The sequence below is a fragment of the Canis lupus genome, chromosome 9 (assembly GCF_003254725.2).
Source record: "Canis lupus dingo isolate Sandy chromosome 9, ASM325472v2, whole genome shotgun sequence".
NCBI classification, from domain to species: domain Eukaryota; kingdom Metazoa; phylum Chordata; class Mammalia; order Carnivora; family Canidae; genus Canis; species Canis lupus.
The window spans coordinates 56,788,079-56,805,902 of NC_064251.1; the positions used below are offsets into that span (position 1 = coordinate 56,788,079).

Here is a 17,824-nt window from a genome sequence, read left to right on the forward strand (position 1 = left end):
GAACGATTAACTTCTTTCATTTGCTTTCTTAAGTAGCTTGTAGATATCCTGGACGTTTCTTCCTGTCAGGTGCCTATTGACTTGCATCCTTCATTTTAGCTGGGCTGTGCTTTTGTTTATTTAACCAGGCCCCTATCGTGGCTACTATCACATAAAACCCATGTCATGAATACCCCGACAACTCCAAGAAGTTACATAACATTTTTAACCCTGACAACACCCTATGAGCCTGTTCTGCCTATTTTCCAGAGCAGAGGAAGGGTGAGCAATGTGCCAAGCCCCAACAGCTAGTAAGTGGCACAGCTGGACTTGAATCCAAGGGAAGACCCCTGGGTTCACTCCCGGCGACTAGTGGATACAGGGCTCTGGGGGCCCGGGGTAGGGGAGCTCTGGATGAAACTCAACTGATTTCGAGCTCAGTGCGCCCTGGGACTCGGTTTCCCCATCCGGGCCGTGGCGGCAATAAAGCGAGATAAAACAGGCCCCACTCACACTGAAGGGCTCCAGTAGGCTGCTGTAATTTTTTTTTTTTCATCGCCACTCCCGGCTGCCGGAAGGAGCAAGCGAGGCGCCTGCACGGCCCGGGCGCGGGGTCGCCAGCCCCCCACCCCTCCCCGCTGGCGCCGCCCCTGGGCGGAGCCTCCCGCGGCCCCTCCAGGCTCCGCCCGCCTCCCTGGCCTGGGCCCGAGCGGCAGCGGCGGCGGCGCTAGGACCCGGCGGGCGGGGGCTGCGGCGGGGCCTGGGCGGCCGGAGCGGCGCGGACCCCCGCTCTCGGCTCCCGGCTCCCGGAGCCATGTGAGGGGCTCGGGGGCCGCGGGGCCGGGCGCTCCCCGGGGGAGGTGAGCGGGCGGCGCGCGGGGGCGGGCAGCGGGAGGGGGGCGCTGCGTGCGCCCGGGGGAGGGGGTCGGGACCCCGGGCCGGGGGGAGATGTGCAGCCCCGGGCCCCCCCTAGACCCGCTGTCCCTCGGCGGCCGCGCCTGGACATCCCGGTCCTCGCGCCCAAGGGCTGTCGCGGGGTTCGCGGGGCCCCTGCCGCTGACTACTCCATTAGGGCTCGGGGACCTGCCGCCGTCCTGCCTCCCTCCTCTCCCCAGCCGGGGCTGGGCTCCGGACCGCCCGGAGTGCGGGAATTGGGGCGGGGGGGGGGAGGTCGGCGCGAGAGGGGGCGTAGAGGGTGAGTCGCCCCCCACCAGTGGACCTAAGGGCTCAGCGACCCCCCATCTAGACATCAGGAGCCTCCCTCCCCCTTCTCCCCAGCCCTCCTCCCACGCGGCTCGTGGGGGCGTCTCGACCCTGCAGGAGGACTCCCCGGCGGAGAGGGGCAAAGCCCCCATACAGGGGGCAGGGTGTGTCCCCCCACACGCAGCCACGGACTGAGCCCTCCTGCGCGGCCAGTCCCGGCCGAGGCCACGCTCCTGGCCCAGCGCTGGATGCCGCCGCCTCCCCAGCACGAGCAAGTCACTCCCCAGCAGGCCTGCTCCCTGGTGCTAGGCCAGGTGCTGAGCACACACTTGGTGGCCTCTGGCCGATTCCACCCGGGGAGATCCCTGAGGGAGATCCCGGCAGGCTCAGCCCTGGACTGCTCCCTGCAAACAAGCCTGCAAACAAGGCTCCCCGGCTGACTCTGGGCAGCTCTGCCTCTCTGTACCTCAGTCTCCTTATCTGTGAAATGGGGAATAAGAGCCCTTCCCTCCAGGGTTGCCGGAGGATGGGGTGAGTGGGTGGTACCTAATGTGGCTCCCTGCACATCTTCCTTGGTATTAGAGGGAAGTGGCTAGGCGACGTATCTGAGAAGGGGCAGTGTTCTGGCAAGCTCCAGGTGAGGCAGGCCTCCAACAATGAATAACCACAAGGCTAACAGGCACTGACCGATCACTTTCAAGCCCCCTACTTCCCTTGCCACGTCTGCTGGAATCCTTTCAACAACCCCATAAGTTACCTACTCTTATTATTCCCATTTCAGAGATGAGGAAACTGAGGCTCATAGAGGTCACATGGCTTGCTCGAGGCCCCTCAGCCAGTAAGTGGTGGAACCGGGATTCACACTGGCACCTGAGATGCTGTATGACCGTGGCCTTCTCAGAGCTGGATTGTGATGGGGCTGACCAGGGGGTCCGTGGTCCTGGCTGAGGGCACTCATCAGGCGAAGGTGGGAAGGTAGGGAGAGGGTGGGCCAGGGAACTGGAGTGCCCTGGTGTGTCTGGGGCGTGGGGCATCCGAAGGAAAGGGTAGTGAGAGGGGAGGCTCCGCTCAGAGGCAGCTGGACGGTGAGGGCCCAGACTGCCAGGGGGTCAGTGCTGATGGGCACCACGCTGGGATTCTGGACTCCCGTCTCGCGCCCCAGCGGGGGCTGTGAGTCCGAAGACAAGTTGTTTCCTCTCCTAATGGGCCTCAGTTTCCTGATCTGTATGGTGGGCACTGGACCCAGCGAGAGCTCCCCCCCGGGCTGGCCCTCGGGTCCTGGCCCTCGGTCTGGGAGGAATCAGAGGCCCGGCCTGGGAGGAGGGGGCCTCCCCCGGAGAAGGGGCGGGGTTGTGCGGTGGGCGGAGTCGGGGCCCAGCCAATCAGGAGCGGCATGCGAGGAGCCGCCTTCGGCCTGGGGTTCTGTGGCTCTTGGTGGTGGCGGTGTAGGAGTAAACAGCGGCCAGGTCAGGGAGCGGGGACAGTGGCCGGAGCTGGGAGGCCCCTGGACGGAAGGACGGAGCTGGGGAGCCCTGGGCCCCTGTTTCTCCCTCCGCACACTCTCCCAGTGGCCTCGAATCTACTGGAGGTGGCTGGAATGCAAGTACTCCCTCCCTTTGGACAGGTGGGGAGATTGAGGTCTGGAGGGGAGCTAGGGCCTGTGAAGATGTCCCCTCGCAGCCGCGGCCGCTAAGGGCAGATGGGCAGGCAGGAAGGATTGTCCAAGGCTGCCCCGTTACTGGAGGTCCTCCACCCGCTCGGAGGGTGGGACTGTGATTATTGCCCATTGGTGAGTCTGTGCCCTTAACCCCGAGATCTTATTGTTAATTAACGAAGTCATTAAGCGAACCTCCTGCACCGATCTCTGAGGCTTCACAGAGGAGATGGTGAGTGAGGATCTGGGCCGGCCCCACCCTCAGGGAGCTCTCAGCCGCTCTCAGCCTAGTGGGGAGGTGACACATAGGAAGTTGTTGGCCTCCCCCAGGCTTGGAGGATGAGAGAGCGTGAGCAGGGTGCAGGAGGGCAGGGTGTTCTAGATAGAAGGGATGTGTTCTAGATAGAAGGGACAGTTAATGCAAGATCTGGAAGGGTGCTTTGCAGAGAACTTTGGGGACCTGTAAGGAATATTGCCTTATTCCAAGACCACAGGGACCTACATCAGAGTGTGGCGTAGGAGTGTGCATGGGGCTCTTGCTGGGTTGGGGTGCAGCCTCAGACCAGTCGGTTGCCTAGGAGAGCTAAGGTATGGGGAGGTCCCTGTTCGGGGAGCGGGGTGGGAGAGAGCAGGGGACCAAGAGAGAGGCAGGGCTCTGCCACCACCTGGCTGTGTGACCTCAAGCAGGTTGCTGCCCTTTCTGGGCCTCAGTGTCTCCCTCTGCAAAATGGATATGGCCTTGAGCCTTGAAGTCTTGCGTGGGTAAGAGGGCTGGTAGGGTGGGGAGGGTGTAGCCTTTGACCGGCTGTTCTAGGGGAGAGGACTCAAGCCATAACCTTTTCTGTGGCTTGCAGGTGTGACCCCACATCCCTGCCCCCTGGGCCACCTACAGGACGCTGGCCCCTGCCCCTCAGCAGACGCCGGAGAGAGATGAGTAGCAACAAAGTAAGCCCCCCTCATTTCTTGTCCTTATCTCAGCTTTTTACTTTCTCAGTGAAGTGGGCTCCTTTGGGCCTGCCTCCTCAGGCCACTACCGGTGTCTCTTCCCTACCAAGAAGTGGCTGATGCCTGAGAGGCTTGAGCTCTGCTGTGGCCACTGATCCCTGTAGCTTTGGGATCAAGCTCTTTTCTCATTCTGGGCTAGGTCCTCCTCTGTCCTCCTAGGTTGACTGGTCCATCTGTGGTCCAGAATTGGCCGAGAAGGTGACTGTGAAGTGCTGTGCAAGGTGGGGGTGGGGTGGGGTGAGCAGGCAGTGGTCAGAGTCAAAGATGACAGGATGTTGGGAGCATCACTCTGAGGGTGTCACAGCAATCCATTCATTCACTACTATGTTCCTGGCCCTGTGGACCCCTTCCTGGGATCCAATGCGGGGCAGCCTTGGCACAGCTTGAGGGTCAGGGGTAGTGTAGTGTGGACATACCAATCTGGGTCAGACTGGGAGACAGAAAGCACACAGTAATTTGAACCAGGAAAGTTTAGTGTAAAGAACTATTAGCTACAGCCAGGCATCGAGTAATGAGGGATTGGAACTCTTAGGAATACAAGACTAGCCAGGAGAAGGAGCAGCCACCACCTGCAGGCCTGAGGCCCAGGCCTTGCTGGAGAGGGCACAGCTCTGGCGCACTGGATGACAGAGACCTTACCCGGTGCTGGGCTGGCAGAAGTTGTCATAAAAACACTTCTGAGCTACGAGGAAGGCTGCCACTCTGAAGAGTCCCTCTGAGCCTGTACAAAACTGCTCCAGGGACAGAGCTCTGGCCTCTGGTAGTTGAGTGTACTGCATGAACTGAACTCTGGAGAAGCTGTGTTCCTAGCAGGAGCCAGAGGCACTCTGCTCCCAAACTGCCTGAAGCCAGGTGCCCAAGCAAGCACAGCTGAGTGCTTCTGGCTGCTGGTCACTGGGTGCTGGGGATGGAGCATGTGCTCTGGAAGCCGTGTGCTGTGGAAGGGCAAGGGCACAGACCAGGTGTCAAGTCCAACTAGAAGCAGGAAGCAAACTCCTCTTGTCTCGCACTGCCTCTCCAGCATCCTTTCCTGACAAAGCTCAATCTGCAATTAATTGGCAAAATGACACTAGGGCCCAGGGCCATTTTCACAGAGCAGGCAAAAAGGGTGAACTTGGAACTGAGGAGAGATACATGAGTAACCAGCACAGAGGGCTTAGCGCAAAGAGCCAGGACTTCCAGATCTTGTCTCACCATGTGGACCCTGGGCAGATAAATCCCAGTGGATACTTTGGGGATTACTTTCCTACACTGGCTGCCCACACATTCCAATTCCTGACCAGATCCATCCCCTCTAGGCTTCATGAATGATAAACATTACAGAGAGTTCCTGTTTGGGGAAGACCTTGGGCCCTCTCCTTTGAATGCCTCACCTGTCTCTAAGCATCCTTCCAGCTGCAGCTGAGGTATCCCTCTGACACATCCAATCCAATCCAGCGAACCCTCCCCAAGAACCTTCTGTGCTTCTGTGTTCTGGGAGGTGGGATAAGGTGGCCAACGAGGCTGTCTCAGTCCCAGCCCACAGAGCTCATGGTCTGACTGGTGGGGAGGGGGTGGGAGACCACAGTGTGACCAGTGCTGTGATGGGGGTGCTCAGGGGCCCGGAGGAGGTGGTGCCTCAACTGGTCTGAAGAGCAGGAGTTAGCCAAGCATTGTAGGTGACAAGGACGAGGCAGGGGCCTGGGGGGTGGCTGGGCACTCATCGGCCCCTCCCCTCTCCAGGAGCAGCGGTCAGCAGTGTTCGTGGTCCTCTTCGCCCTCATCACCATCCTCATCCTCTACAGCTCCAACAGTGCCAATGAGGTCTTCCATTACGGCTCCCTGCGGGGCCGCACCCGCAGGCCCGTCAACCTCAAGAAGTGGAGCATCACGGACGCGTATGTCCCAATTCTTGGCAACAAGGTAGCGTGACCACTTTGGGAACTCTTTGAGACCAAGCTGATGGTTGGTCTTCCCTGCTACCCACCATCTCTGTTCCCACTCCTCCACCTCTTCTCTCTGCTATTTCCATTCTTCCTAAAGGAAAGGGGGAACCCCAGGAGTCAAGGCCTTGGCTTCCAGTGCCATCAGCCCCTGGTTTGCTGTGTGATCTCAGACAGGTGCCCTGTCTGTCTCTGGGCCTCCACTTTCTGCAAGGTCCCATTTTAACATTGATATCCTACTGCTTTCTGAGTCTGAATCCCTAAGGAGAGGTATTGCTGGCTTTCACTGATCTCTGTCTCTGCAGGGGTGTCCATACAGGGTTTGGGAGCGGAACACTGGAGTACTTGACAACACAAAACAGTCATAATAATGGTTGTCCTTTGTCAATTGCCTGCTGTGTGCCAGGCACTGTGATTAGCAGTAATCGTCACACCTACAGAGGCTGTGAGGTCAGCATTGTTATCCTCCTGGAAGAGATGGGGAAACCAAGAGTCAAAGAGGTAAAGTCACTTGTCCAAGGCCACACGGCAAGGGAGGGGCAGAGCCCCAAATCCCTTTGGAGTTGCAGCTGTATAGAGAAGCCAAAGGTCATTCCCAGGGCTTTAGTTTGCCTTGGGTAGCCATGCAACTCAGGCTGTATTTCTGGGGTTCCCTCTATAATCCTCTAAGCCGTAAATGTTTTCTGAGAGGCCAGGGAGATAATCATTGGCCTGGAATATGGACTCCACCTTCCAGGAGGAGGAGGTCTCCAGATCCCTGCCTGCCTCCCTCTCTTCCGTCACAAATCCTCCTAAATCTATCAGGATCTTTGTACACTTGGTGCCTGGGGCTCTGAATACACCCTTACTGCGAAAGGGCCCCTTAGCAGATATTTAGACACGGATCAACATCTAACTGAGATCCTAATGCCCTTGAAATAAAAATAACAGAACCTAGGAGAAAGTAGAAGAGCTTGAGTGCGGGTGGAGGCAGTGCTGAGCTTGTAGCTACCTCCAGCCTGACAGGGGAAGCCAGTAGAGCTCGGGAAAGCTGCAAAAGCCATCAGCTGAGGTCCATGGGACCAATTGTTGGATCTTGGAGTAACGGCTCAGGGAAGACTGCCTGGAAGAGGTAGCACCTGAATTTAGGCTTAACGGGTAAAGAGGAATTCCATGGGTAGAAGATAGGTCCCAGAGAACTCATGGTTCCAACTCATTCAGCAGTGGGGAAACAGGCCCAGAGGGGCTTCCACCCTTTCCTAACTGGCAAGGTGGTGTCTTGTTGGTGGGTGTTGTGGAAATGTCATGGGTGCCCTGGGCAGGATTCCCTCCTATGGGAACTGGACTAAGGCTGGGGCGCTGGGGCCACACAGAGTTGGGTTCCTACCCAAACGCTCCGCTCCTCTGCTGTGTGCCTTGGGGACATCCCTGCATGACTGTCTTATCCTCCTGTTCCTTCACTCTGCCCCAGCCAAGCATCCTTTTGCTTCCCAACATACCATGGTCATTCCCACTTCAGAACCTCTGGTCTTGCTGTTCCTCCTGCCTTGAGTACTTTCCTATGTGGTTCCTTTTCATCCTCCAGGTCTCCACTCCGAGAGCCCCCCATCCCCCAGATGATCTTTCTAGAGTAGCCCCTACTCCTGTCTCTCTTGATCCCTTGCCCCTACTGTATTATCTTCGTAACACGTTTTACTCACCACCTGGTGTCATTTTGTCTTTTACTTGTTCCCTGACTCTCTGACTGTGAGCTTCTTGAAGGTAGGAATGGGGTCTCTTTGATTCATTGCTTTGTCCCTGGCATTTGGCCATTAGCTAGCTTGAAGTAATATTTGTTGAATGTTGAGTGAAGAGCCTTTAGTTTCCTTGTCTTTAAAATGGGCAAAATAGGGGCACCTGGGTGACTCAGTCAGTGAAGTGTCTGCTTTCGGCTCAGGTCATGATCTCAGGGTCCTGGGATCGAGCCCTGCATCTGGCTCCCTGCTCTGTAGGGAACCTGCTTCTCCTTCCCCCTCTGCACCTCCCGACACACAATCTCTAAATATACAAACAGGTAAATAAATATGAATAAAATAAAATGGGTAAAATAATTCCTGCCTCCCAGATGCCTGGATGTACAGGGCATAGGGCCTGGCACTGAGTGGTCATGACAGTGTTGACTTTCCTTGCCCCCCACAGACGCTGCCATCCCGGTGCCACCAGTGTGTGATTGTCACCAGCTCTAGCCACCTGCTAGGAACCAAGCTGGGTCCCGAGATTGAGCGAGCCGAGTGCACAATCCGCATGAATGATGCGCCCACCACGGGCTACTCAGCTGATGTAGGCAACAAGACCACCTTCCGTGTGGTAGCCCATTCCAGCGTATTCCGTGTGCTGCGGAGGCCCCAGGAGTTCGTCAACCGGACCCCCGAGACCGTGTTTATCTTTTGGGGCCCCCCAAACAAGATGCAGAAGCCCCAGGGCAGCCTTGTGCGCGTCATCCAGCGGGCAGGCCTGGTGTTCCCCAACATGGAGGCCTATGCCGTCTCTCCCGGCCGCATGCGCCAATTTGACGACCTCTTCCGGGGTGAGACGGGCAAGGACAGGTACCAGCTTCCTGCCTGCCCCCTCTAGCCAGCCCTGTGCTCCCCCTAAGCATTCTCTGCCTACCAGGCCTTCGGTTTCCAGCATGCACTCCTCTGAGGCTGTGGTCACTTCCTGCTACCCTCTGGTCAGATTTTCCAGGAGAATCTTCTTCACGTCTAGCCCCTAGCCTGGGTCACTTCCAGCATGCTCTGCACGGTCTCGTCTCCCCAGGAGGGCTTCCTCCCAGCATGCATTGGTCTGAGGAAACAGGACTCTTAGCATGTTCTGCTCTAAGAATCACTCACTCCTAGAATCTTTCTAGGAGAACTCCCTGTTGCTCACGGCAGGAATTCACTGTACCCAGCATGTCTTGCTTGAGGCACACAGTTGCTCCCAGCATGCTCTATCCTAAGGGTACATCTTTCCCAGCATGTCTTTTTCTGGCTGATCGCCCCAGAAGAGCTAGGCCAGTGCTATCCAATAGAAATATAATGCAAGCCATGTATGTAATTTAAATTCTTATAGTAGCCAAATTAAAAAAGTAAAAGGAAACAGGTGAAATTGATTTGAATATATTTTATTTAACCCAAAACACTCAACATCTATACCCTGTATTTTTTTCGGTTTGATTAATCCCTAAATATTTAAGATTTGAGGGAGCTATTATAAATTTTATTTAAAATTTTAGGGAGTTTCCATTTATTTATTGCTAGTATATAGGAATACAATTGATTTTTTGTGTGTTGGCCTTATATCCTATAATCCTGCTAAACTTACATATTGGTTCTGGGAGATTTTTCTAGGTTCATTGGGTTTTCTATGCACGAAATCATGTTGTAAGGACATGTAATTCAGAACACCTTTATTTCTTCCTTTCTAATCTGTATGCATCTTATTTCTTTTTCTTGCCTTATTGCACTGGCTAGGACTTTGATACAAGGTCAAATTATACGGGGGATGATGAGAGTAGACATCCTTGCCTTGGTCGCCATCTTGGGAAAGCATTTGGTCTTTCGTCATTGAATATGACGTTAGCTATAGAGTGTTTAGTTATCCTTTACCAAACTGAAGAAGTTCCCTTCTCTAATTTGCTAAGAGTTTTCATAATTATTGGATATTGAATTTTATTTTATTTTTTATTTTTATTTTTTTTGGATTTTGAATTTTATCGAGTGTTTTTCTGCATCAATTGATATGATCATGTGGTTTTTCTTAAGGCTATTACTATGGTGGATTATACCACCGTATATATTTTTGAATATTGATTGATTTTTGAATATCGAATCAGACTTGCATTTCTGGAATAAATTTCACTTGGTTGTAGTGTATTATTTTTATATAGTGCTGGATATGACATGCTAATATATTTTTTAAGATTTTATTTATTCATGAGAGACACACAGAGAGAGGCAGAGACATAGGCAGAGGGAGCCCTTGCAAGGAGCCCGATGTGAGACTTGATCCCAGATCCTCAGATCACACCCTGAGCCAGAGGCAGACGCTCAACCACTGAGCCACTCAGGCATCCCAACATGCTAATATTTTGTTGAGATTTTTGTGTCTGTACTCAGGAGACATACCAATGTGTAGTTTTGTTTTGTTTTTGTGCTGTCTTTGCATGGTTTTTGATATTATGGGTAATGCTGGCCTCAGAAAATGTGTAGAATTGGTGTTATTTCTTCTTCAAATGTTTGGTAGAATTTGTCAATGACACTATCCGGACCTGGAGAGTTCTTTTTGAAGATTTTCTGTTTTTTTAAAGATTTATTTATTTATTCATAAGAGACACAGATAAAGACCGAGACATAGGCAGAGGGAGAAGCAGGCTCCCTGCAGGGAGCCGGTTGTGGGATTCAATCCTGATCCCAGATCTCAGGATCATGCTCTGAACCAGAGGCAGACGCTCAACCACTGAGCCACCCAGGTGTCCCTCTTTTCTGAAGGTTTTGTTTTTGTTTTTATTTAAGGCTTTTTTAAAAAAAATATATTTATTTATTTATTTATTTATTTATTTATTTATTTATGAGAAAGAGAGAGAGAGAGAGAGGCAGAGACACAGGAGGAGGGAGAAGCAGACTCCATGCCAGGAGCCTGACGTGGGACTCGATCTTGGGACTCCAGGATCGCACCCTGGGCCAAAGGCAGGCGCTAAACCGCTGGGCCACCCAGGGATCCCCCTTTTTGAAGGTTTTGAATGATGAATTCAATTTCTTAATAGTCACACACACTCAGGTTCATCTGTTTCACCTTGACTGAGTTTTGGTAGTTTCTGATTTTCAATCTAAGTTGAGGATTTTATGTATGTAATTGTTTGTGGTTTGCTTATTGCCCTTCTCATGTCTACAGGGTCTGTGATATATAATCTCTGTTTTATTATTGATAGTAGTAACTCTGTCTTTTCTCTTTTTCTTTGTCAGTCTTGTGAGAGGTTCATTTTCTTCTTAAACTTCCCCAAGAACCAAAACAAAAACAAAAACAAAAACTTCCCCAAGAACCACCTTCAATCAAATATATCCAAACTATTTTCAGTTTAACATATAATCAAAAACTACCAGTGACATTTTCTATGTTTGTTCTTTCATACTAAAAAATCCCATGCATATTTTACACTAATGGCACATTTCAACTACATGTCATGCTACTTACTGGCTGCTGTAGTGGGCAGCTCAGCTCTAGGTCCTTGGCTACTTTCCATGTCTTGCTCTGAACCTGTGGTCACCGCATGACCTTCTCTGATTAGTCTCCCATTAGTTTGCTCCTAGTGTGGGCATGGCTGCTCTTAGCAAGCTCCATCAAGCAAGACCACGAGTCTAGTGAGCTCATGGTCACTTGTGACCTGCCCTACTCTGACTAATCTCTCCAGTTGATTCCCAGCATGCCCTGTTCCTTCAAAGGCGCTCTCTCCACACCCTTCGTCTCTGCCCAGACAAGTCCTCTGCCAGCATGCCCATGCTCCCACAGTGGGGCTTGAGCAAGGGGGTCACTGAAGTTGGGGGAGGGCCCCAGTGGGGGTGGGGGTGGGAGGAGTTTCGGGAAACTCCAGGCGTGTTGACCTTCCCATGTGTGTGCCCCCTCATTGTGCCCCCTCTCTGCCCCCAGGGAAAAGTCTCATTCGTGGTTGAGCACCGGCTGGTTCACCATGGTGATTGCAGTGGAGCTGTGTGACCATGTGCACGTCTACGGCATGGTCCCCCCTGACTACTGCAGGTGAGCCCCGGATAGGGCCCAGAAACTTCGGCTGGGGGTGCCTCTGAGGGCCTCTATGGTATTCGAATTGCTCTGCAGAGATCTAGGCTTCTTGGGGCTCCTCCCCTCAACTCAGCCAGAGTCCAGAATTCATATATTAATAACTATTATTATTATATGAAAAGTCTGCTAGGTGACAGCTTTTCTTTACCGAGTGCTGACCATGTTACAAGCCTCGCTACATTTGTGATGTCATTTACTCCTCACAGTGACCCTAATGGGTAGTTACCTTATTCTTTCTGTTCCATAGATGAGAAAAGCTGAAGAAAACGTTTTGTGAGTAGCCTAAGGTCCCACAAACAGTAAGCACTGGGGCCAGGTTCCAGAGCCCGCCCTTCTTACCACTACCCCTACATCACCACCCTCTTAAGGAAAGGAAAAGTTTCAATCATATTAATTAAAAAAAAAAAAAAAAAAAAGTCGAGTGGTCATAAACCTAGTCCGCTCTACACTCATTTTACAAATGGGGAAACGGAGGCCCTGGGAGAGGCAGGGATTTCCCCCACTGAAATCCTCTAGTAAGTCAGGTGCTGGAAAGTGCAAGGACCCTGCTGGTGCCTGCCCTACCCTGACAGCCCCCATCTGCTCTGCCCCAGCCAGCGGCCCCGTCTGCAGCGCATGCCCTACCACTACTATGAACCCAAGGGGCCAGATGAGTGTGTCACCTACATCCAGAATGAGCACAGCCGCAAAGGCAACCACCACCGCTTCATCACCGAGAAGAGGGTCTTCTCATCCTGGGCCCAGCTGTATGGAATCACCTTCTCCCACCCCTCCTGGACCTAGGCTACCCTGCCTGTGGACCTCTCACAGGGGACACAGGAGAGTCCTCTCTCCTCCCAGCCACTCAACCAAGGGCCATCTCTTGGCCAATCAGGGCTGGCCGGAGTGTCTTTTGGCCAATCAGGGCCTCGTATCCTCCAGCCAGGGCCTGGGGGTGTCTCTTGACCAATCAGGGATTTGAGCTATGTGGTTAATCAGGGGTGATGGAGGTATTTCTAGTCCAGTCAGGGTCTGAGCATAGTCTATCAGGGTATTTCTGAAGTTATCTGAGGCTAAGGACATGTGCTTTCCCATGAGGCCTTGGTTCAGTGCCCCAGGATGGACCCCCAATCACTCCCTTATTGGCTGGGACAGTAGGGTCCTGTCCTGAAGAGCTGGGAACCCTGAGCCAGAGAGAGGGTTTGCATGGGAGTGGGAGCTGTCTGGAAGCTAGGCCAGGGCATTTGTGGGCTTATAGGGGGCTACTAGAGGTGGGAGCCCCCATCGGGATCTTGGCTCTGCCCTGAGTGGCTTTGGACAAAACCCTTGCCGCCTCTCTGGTCGCCCTCCTGCCCGTGTCAGGTTCTAATGTGGAGTCTGAGGCCCCCTCCCACTTTCCCCACTGACCTCTTTGGGTCTGTCTTCCAGTAAGACTGGGCCCCTCCCGCCACCACCCTTGCTGGGGGGCTCAGCTCCTGGGGGTCTGGAGTCCCCTTCCTCACTTCCTCCTGGAAACTTAGGGTATTTTTGCACAAACTCCCACAGAGTTTGGGGGGATCTAATAGGAAAGGGATAAACCTTTAGCTATTTTCTTAATCCCTCCACTCAGCTGCCATTAGTTTGGCTCTTAAAGAGCCAGGCTCCCTTTTCTGCCATCTAGCAGTGAGGCTTTCCACCTGTTGGAGTGGCCTCTGGGGCTGAGAAAGGGGGAATCCCAGCCCAATTGGGGTTTCACACAGCCCCTTTGTCGCTGCTGGAATCATCCAAGGGTCTCCCCTCAGCTGGGCCTAGGAAGGCTCTCGGGGGCCAGGAGCCATGTCACCTGGGTTCTGTCCCCTCACTCTAGATCAGGCACTTTATTGTTGGACCTCAGTGGGGTGGGCTTGCCCCTATTCTTCCAGAGCCTGGAAGGGAAGACTAGAGGGCTTCCTGGAGGAGGCTGTGGAGCAGGAGGGGTCAGGTGGAGAAGAAAGAGGCCAGCAGCAAGCCTTTGCACACTGGGGTGGGGGCTGGGAGCCGGCGACTACCCCAGACTTGGTTTTGTAATGATTTGTACAGGAATAAATGCACCTAAGCTCTGTTTCTGTTTCCTGTGTCTCGGATCAAGCTTGGCCTTGTCCGGCCCTGCTGTGAGCCTCCTCAGGACAGTGCCCACGCCCTCCAGCCTGGGAGCCCACACTCAGGACAGCCGGCCATTTCAGCCAGGCAGTGAGTCATGCATTTTGCAGCTTGGGTGGAGACCTGGCAGCTCCAGAGGTGTGTGGGGTTCCCGGAACCAAGCCCACCTGGCTTTTCCAGTGTGACCTCAGGCCAGTCACTTCACCTCTCAGAGCGCCGGTTCCCTCAGGGGCGAGACAGGTCCAGACACTGCCCTCCAGGTTCTAGGGAGGCTCCAGGAAAGGGAGGGGCCCCGTGCTAGTCCTGTCCCAGACAGGGCCTGGCGGGTGGTCAGGACTACAGGACAATGACACTGGGCCCTTTATCGAGGTGACATTCTTCCGGAGGCTTGAAGGGTGAGGAGGAGTCTGTAGAAGTTTGGGGTAAATGCTCCTGGCAGGAAAAAGTGTGTGTGTGTGAGGAGGAATGATATCGTTGTCACAGAAGCAGAAGCTCTGCAGGAGGCCAGAGCAGCACGACCAAGGGGAGACTGCAGGGGGTGGGTGCTCAGAGTTTGGCTCTAGGGCCTCCGGGAGCTGAGGGCAGGGACATTTCCTGTGAGGCCTGGCCTGGAAAGGAGGCGAGGCCACTGGGCTGCAGCCTGGGGAGGGCCCCGGTGAGCCCCGGACTCCACGCGGCTGCCGCCACGCTCTAGGCAAAGGGTTTGTTTGCTCCAGGTTGGCAGGAGGAAGGGGGTCCATGACCCTGGCTGATTACAACCTGTTGAGGCAGATAAGATGCCCTTGGGAGCAGAGGCCTGACAAAGGCGCTGTGTGAGTTGAGGGCAGGCTGCCGGGACTGCAGGGACGAGGGGGGGAAGAGCTCTACCCCGGCACTGGGCCAGCTGGGAGGGTGGGCCACAGACTTGGTAGGCCGCAGGGGCACCATGCATTGGTTCTTGCTCACATTTACGTTCATGCAACAGGTAGCACATGTCATGTGCTGTGTTAGGTGCAATTGGTGAGAGAGGGAACGTCAGGTGGGAAGAATGGCCTGAACAAAAGCCTGGTGGGAACAGGGAGGGGGCACCTATAGCCTCGCTCTAGTCAGCCGTGAAGCCACAGAAGGAGGGAGCAGTGGGAGATGAGACGGCTTGGGGTCAGATGGGGAAAGGCCATGAGTGTCAGCGAGAGAAGGCCAAAGGCGCAGCCCTTGGGCAGCAGAGGGTGGACAGGACGATGGGACGCTGCAGGGCCCGGGCCTGGGGCCAATCAGGTACAGTAACGGTGGAGGTGGTTGGACAGTTGGAGGGACAGGGACTCCTTGCAAAGTCCTTATGTGGGGAGCCTAAGGCCCTACATGGCAATGGGAAGACAGGAATATGGCAGCACTTCCAGTCCCGCACAAAGGCTTCTGGGAATCTGGGTCCAGGCAGAGGTTTCTAAGTCAACCTTCTCCCAGAACACTGTGGTCCCTTTGCCTGCTCACTGGTAGGCATGAAGGCAGATGCCAGAGGAGGACATTAAGAGGGGGGTTGGTCGCTTCTCCTTCTGCCTATGTTTATGCCTCTCTATGTGTCTCTCATGAGTAAATAAAATCTTTGAAAAAAAGAGAGAGGGGTTGGTTGCTGGGGGTGGATCCTGGGATAGTTCAATTTAGCATCAGAAGGTAGCACTTAGGGACGCCTGGGTGGCACAGTGGTTGAGCGCTTGCCTTTGGCTCAGGGTGTGATCCCAGAGTCCTGCGATTGAGTCTCATATTGGGCTCCCTGCGAGGAACCTGCTTCTCCCTCTGCTTGTGTCTCTGCCTCTCTCTCTGTATCTCATGAGTAAATAAATAAAAACTTAAAAAAAAAAAAAAAGAAGAAGGTAGGACTTGGAAGGAGGCAGGGGCCCTCAACCCCACAAACTCATGGCCTCAGTTGGGACCCAGCAGAGACTGGTCCACTCATTGCCAAAACTAACTATCTAAAGCCACCTCACCATGGTTGTCTTTGCTCTAAAACCTTCACTGGCTCCCCAGTGTGGCTAGGACCAAACCTATCTCTTTCTTTGGGATCTGCCCCCCCACCCATATCTCTGTGGTTCCCTTTCCCGGTTACCCCTTTAAGGGGCCTACTCCTCACCCCTCCTTGGGGCTAGGGGGGCATCTCCCACCAGCTGCAGACCTGACGTGTGCTTCCTGGAGTAGCCAGTCCAGCTGTTTCCTGCTCAGCTCAGGGGTTCAGCCAGGCCCACCTGGGGCAGCTGGGCTGTGCCTGGTTCCAGCTGTGAGCTTCAGAGCAAGGCTGCCCCAAGAGTCAGCCTCCCCCAAGCAGGCTTGTCTAAAAGCTTTGGGGTTCTTTTTCTTAACCAAAATATTTTTTAAATATTTTAAAAACTGGTTTCATTTTATATGTTTTTAGTTTTTAGTTTTTTTTTTTTTTTTTTTAACGTTATAAAGTGATACAAGATAGAGGGCATCACCCCTCATCCTATTCCTGTTAACAGTGTAAGGTATAATTTTCCAGATTTTTCCTCCATGCAGCTTTTTGCCTTTTTTCCCTCTCGCTTCTCTCATTCCCTCCTTCCTTCCTCTCTTCCTTTCTGCCTTCTTTTTTTCTTTTTTTAGGTTATAGCCTGGGGCGGGGGCGGGGGGCGGAATCCTGACACTTTATTATCCCAGCATTGGTGGAGAATCCACAGGTCATACACTAATGAAATAATTAAAATAGGTACTCAAATACAGAAATTTGGTTGGCTGGAAAGCTCATTGAACTTCCAACTTGCTCAGATAGAATTACAAAAAAGCAAAATTGTGTTTTTCACAGACTTCAATCTGGCTGAGACTTGAATGCAGAATAAAACAAGTACTTAAAATTTTAAGATTTATTTATTTATTTATTTATTTATTTATTTATTTATTTATTTGTAAAGATTTTATTTTATTTATTCATGAGAGGCACAGAGAGAGGCAGAGACAACAGGCAGAGGGAGAAGCAGGCTCCATGTGGGGAGTCTGATGCGGGATCCCAGGACCCTGCGATCACAATCTGAGCAGAAGGCCTCAACCACTGAGCCACCCAGGTGCCCCTCTTTTTTAAGGTTTAAAAATTATTTTATTGGGGAACAAAAACCAACATAAGATTTACCGGTTACCCATTTTTAAGACTACAGTTTGGTAGTGTGAAGTACACTCACATTGTTGTAAAACATCTCCAGAACTTTCTCTCATCTCATGTGCCTGCAAGTCAAAGTCTATTAAACGGCAACTCTGAATTTCCCCTTCCCCACTGAACCCCTGGTTGCCATTTCTGCCTTCTGCTTCTATGAATTTGAGTACTCTAGATACTTCATATAAGTAGGATCATACAATATTTTTCTTTCTGTGACTGGCTTATTCACTTAGCATCAGGTCCTCGAGGTACATCCGTGTTAAAATTGTTTTATGTATAAAGTAATAGGTGCTTGTCTTATTTTTAGAAAGCAAGCAAGCAAGCAAACCATCCTCTAAGTAAGAAGTGAAAGTCCCACCTCATCAGGGGGTCATGAGCACACCCCCGCCCTGCCCCCTCTGTTCTGCTTCATTTTATGACTTAAAGATACCATCAATTTGATTATAAGGCAACACGATTTCTGAGAAGGTAAAATGCAAAACAACAAAAACAACCTCCCCCCCCCCAAAGAAAACCAAACCGGGAGGAAGAGATTTTACACACACGCCCCTGCATGTTTAGAATTATTTTCCCTGGGCTCTTTGCCTGTTTCTCTTGCTTCACAGTCGCACAGACCTCTGGCTTCCTTTCTCCTGCGGACTCTGCTGCAGAGTCCCACCCCATCCAGCCTGGCTGTACCACCTCCCTCCCATCAGTCAGACCCACTGGCACTGGAGAACCATCCTGTACACATTTTGTGCCCACGTGTGAGAGAGATTCCTAAAAGAAGAAGGGTACATTTGAAGTTTTGATGGACATCATCAGTCTGTTTTCCCCAAAGATTGTGCCAGGGTACTCAGTCACCTACAGCTTTGGAGAGGGTCTTTCAAGCAACTTCAGCTTCAAACTTCTAAGGCAGAAAGAACCTCTGGCCCAGCACTTACTCCTCCCACACAGATGGAGGAAATGAAGGTCCCATGAAACAGGGCCCTTGTCTCATGTCACAGGTGGCAGAGCTAGGACGAGACCCAGGCCTTATTGCCCTGGCTAGTTTTTTTG

The 17,824-nt window shown here is 52.8% G+C and overlaps 1 protein-coding gene across 17 annotated transcripts; it reads left to right on the forward strand.

Annotated features, from left to right (window-relative positions):
- Positions 1 to 675: 675 nt before the first annotated feature.
- ST6GALNAC6 (ST6 N-acetylgalactosaminide alpha-2,6-sialyltransferase 6) lies at positions 676 to 13,615 on the forward strand. 17 transcript variants are annotated; one of them, XM_049114437.1, is made up of 8 exons: positions 676 to 839; positions 1,964 to 2,020; positions 3,691 to 3,781; positions 5,564 to 5,743; positions 7,921 to 8,327; positions 11,407 to 11,514; positions 11,804 to 11,829; positions 12,150 to 12,305. In XM_049114437.1, the coding sequence occupies exons 2-7, from the start codon at positions 1,995 to 1,997 to the stop codon at positions 11,805 to 11,807; spliced, it is 816 nt and encodes a 271-aa protein (XP_048970394.1). In that variant the 5' UTR covers positions 676 to 839; positions 1,964 to 1,994; the 3' UTR covers positions 11,808 to 11,829; positions 12,150 to 12,305. The 17 variants fall into 17 exon arrangements, 15 of the variants coding, with proteins under 15 accessions (XP_048970394.1, XP_035577015.1, XP_025331034.1 ...); XM_025475249.3 differs by lacking the exon at positions 11,804 to 11,829 and having other exon boundaries at positions 678 to 839; positions 12,150 to 13,615; XM_035721122.2 differs by lacking the exons at positions 1,964 to 2,020; positions 11,804 to 11,829 and having other exon boundaries at positions 12,154 to 13,615.
- Positions 13,616 to 17,824: the final 4,209 nt, after the last annotated feature.

Excerpts from the sequence above, each read along its gene's own strand:
- ST6GALNAC6 (XM_049114434.1), top strand. The coding sequence starts at position 2,096 with ATGGGGCTGACCAGGGGGTCCGTGGTCCTGGCTGAGGGCACTCATCAG. Across the intron at positions 8,328-11,406 it reads GGTGAGACGGGCAAGGACAG|GGAAAAGTCTCATTCGTGGT; the intron begins GTACCAGCTTCC and ends CTCTGCCCCCAG. Across the intron at positions 11,515-12,153 it reads GTCCCCCCTGACTACTGCAG|CGGCCCCGTCTGCAGCGCAT; the intron begins GTGAGCCCCGGA and ends TGCCCCAGCCAG.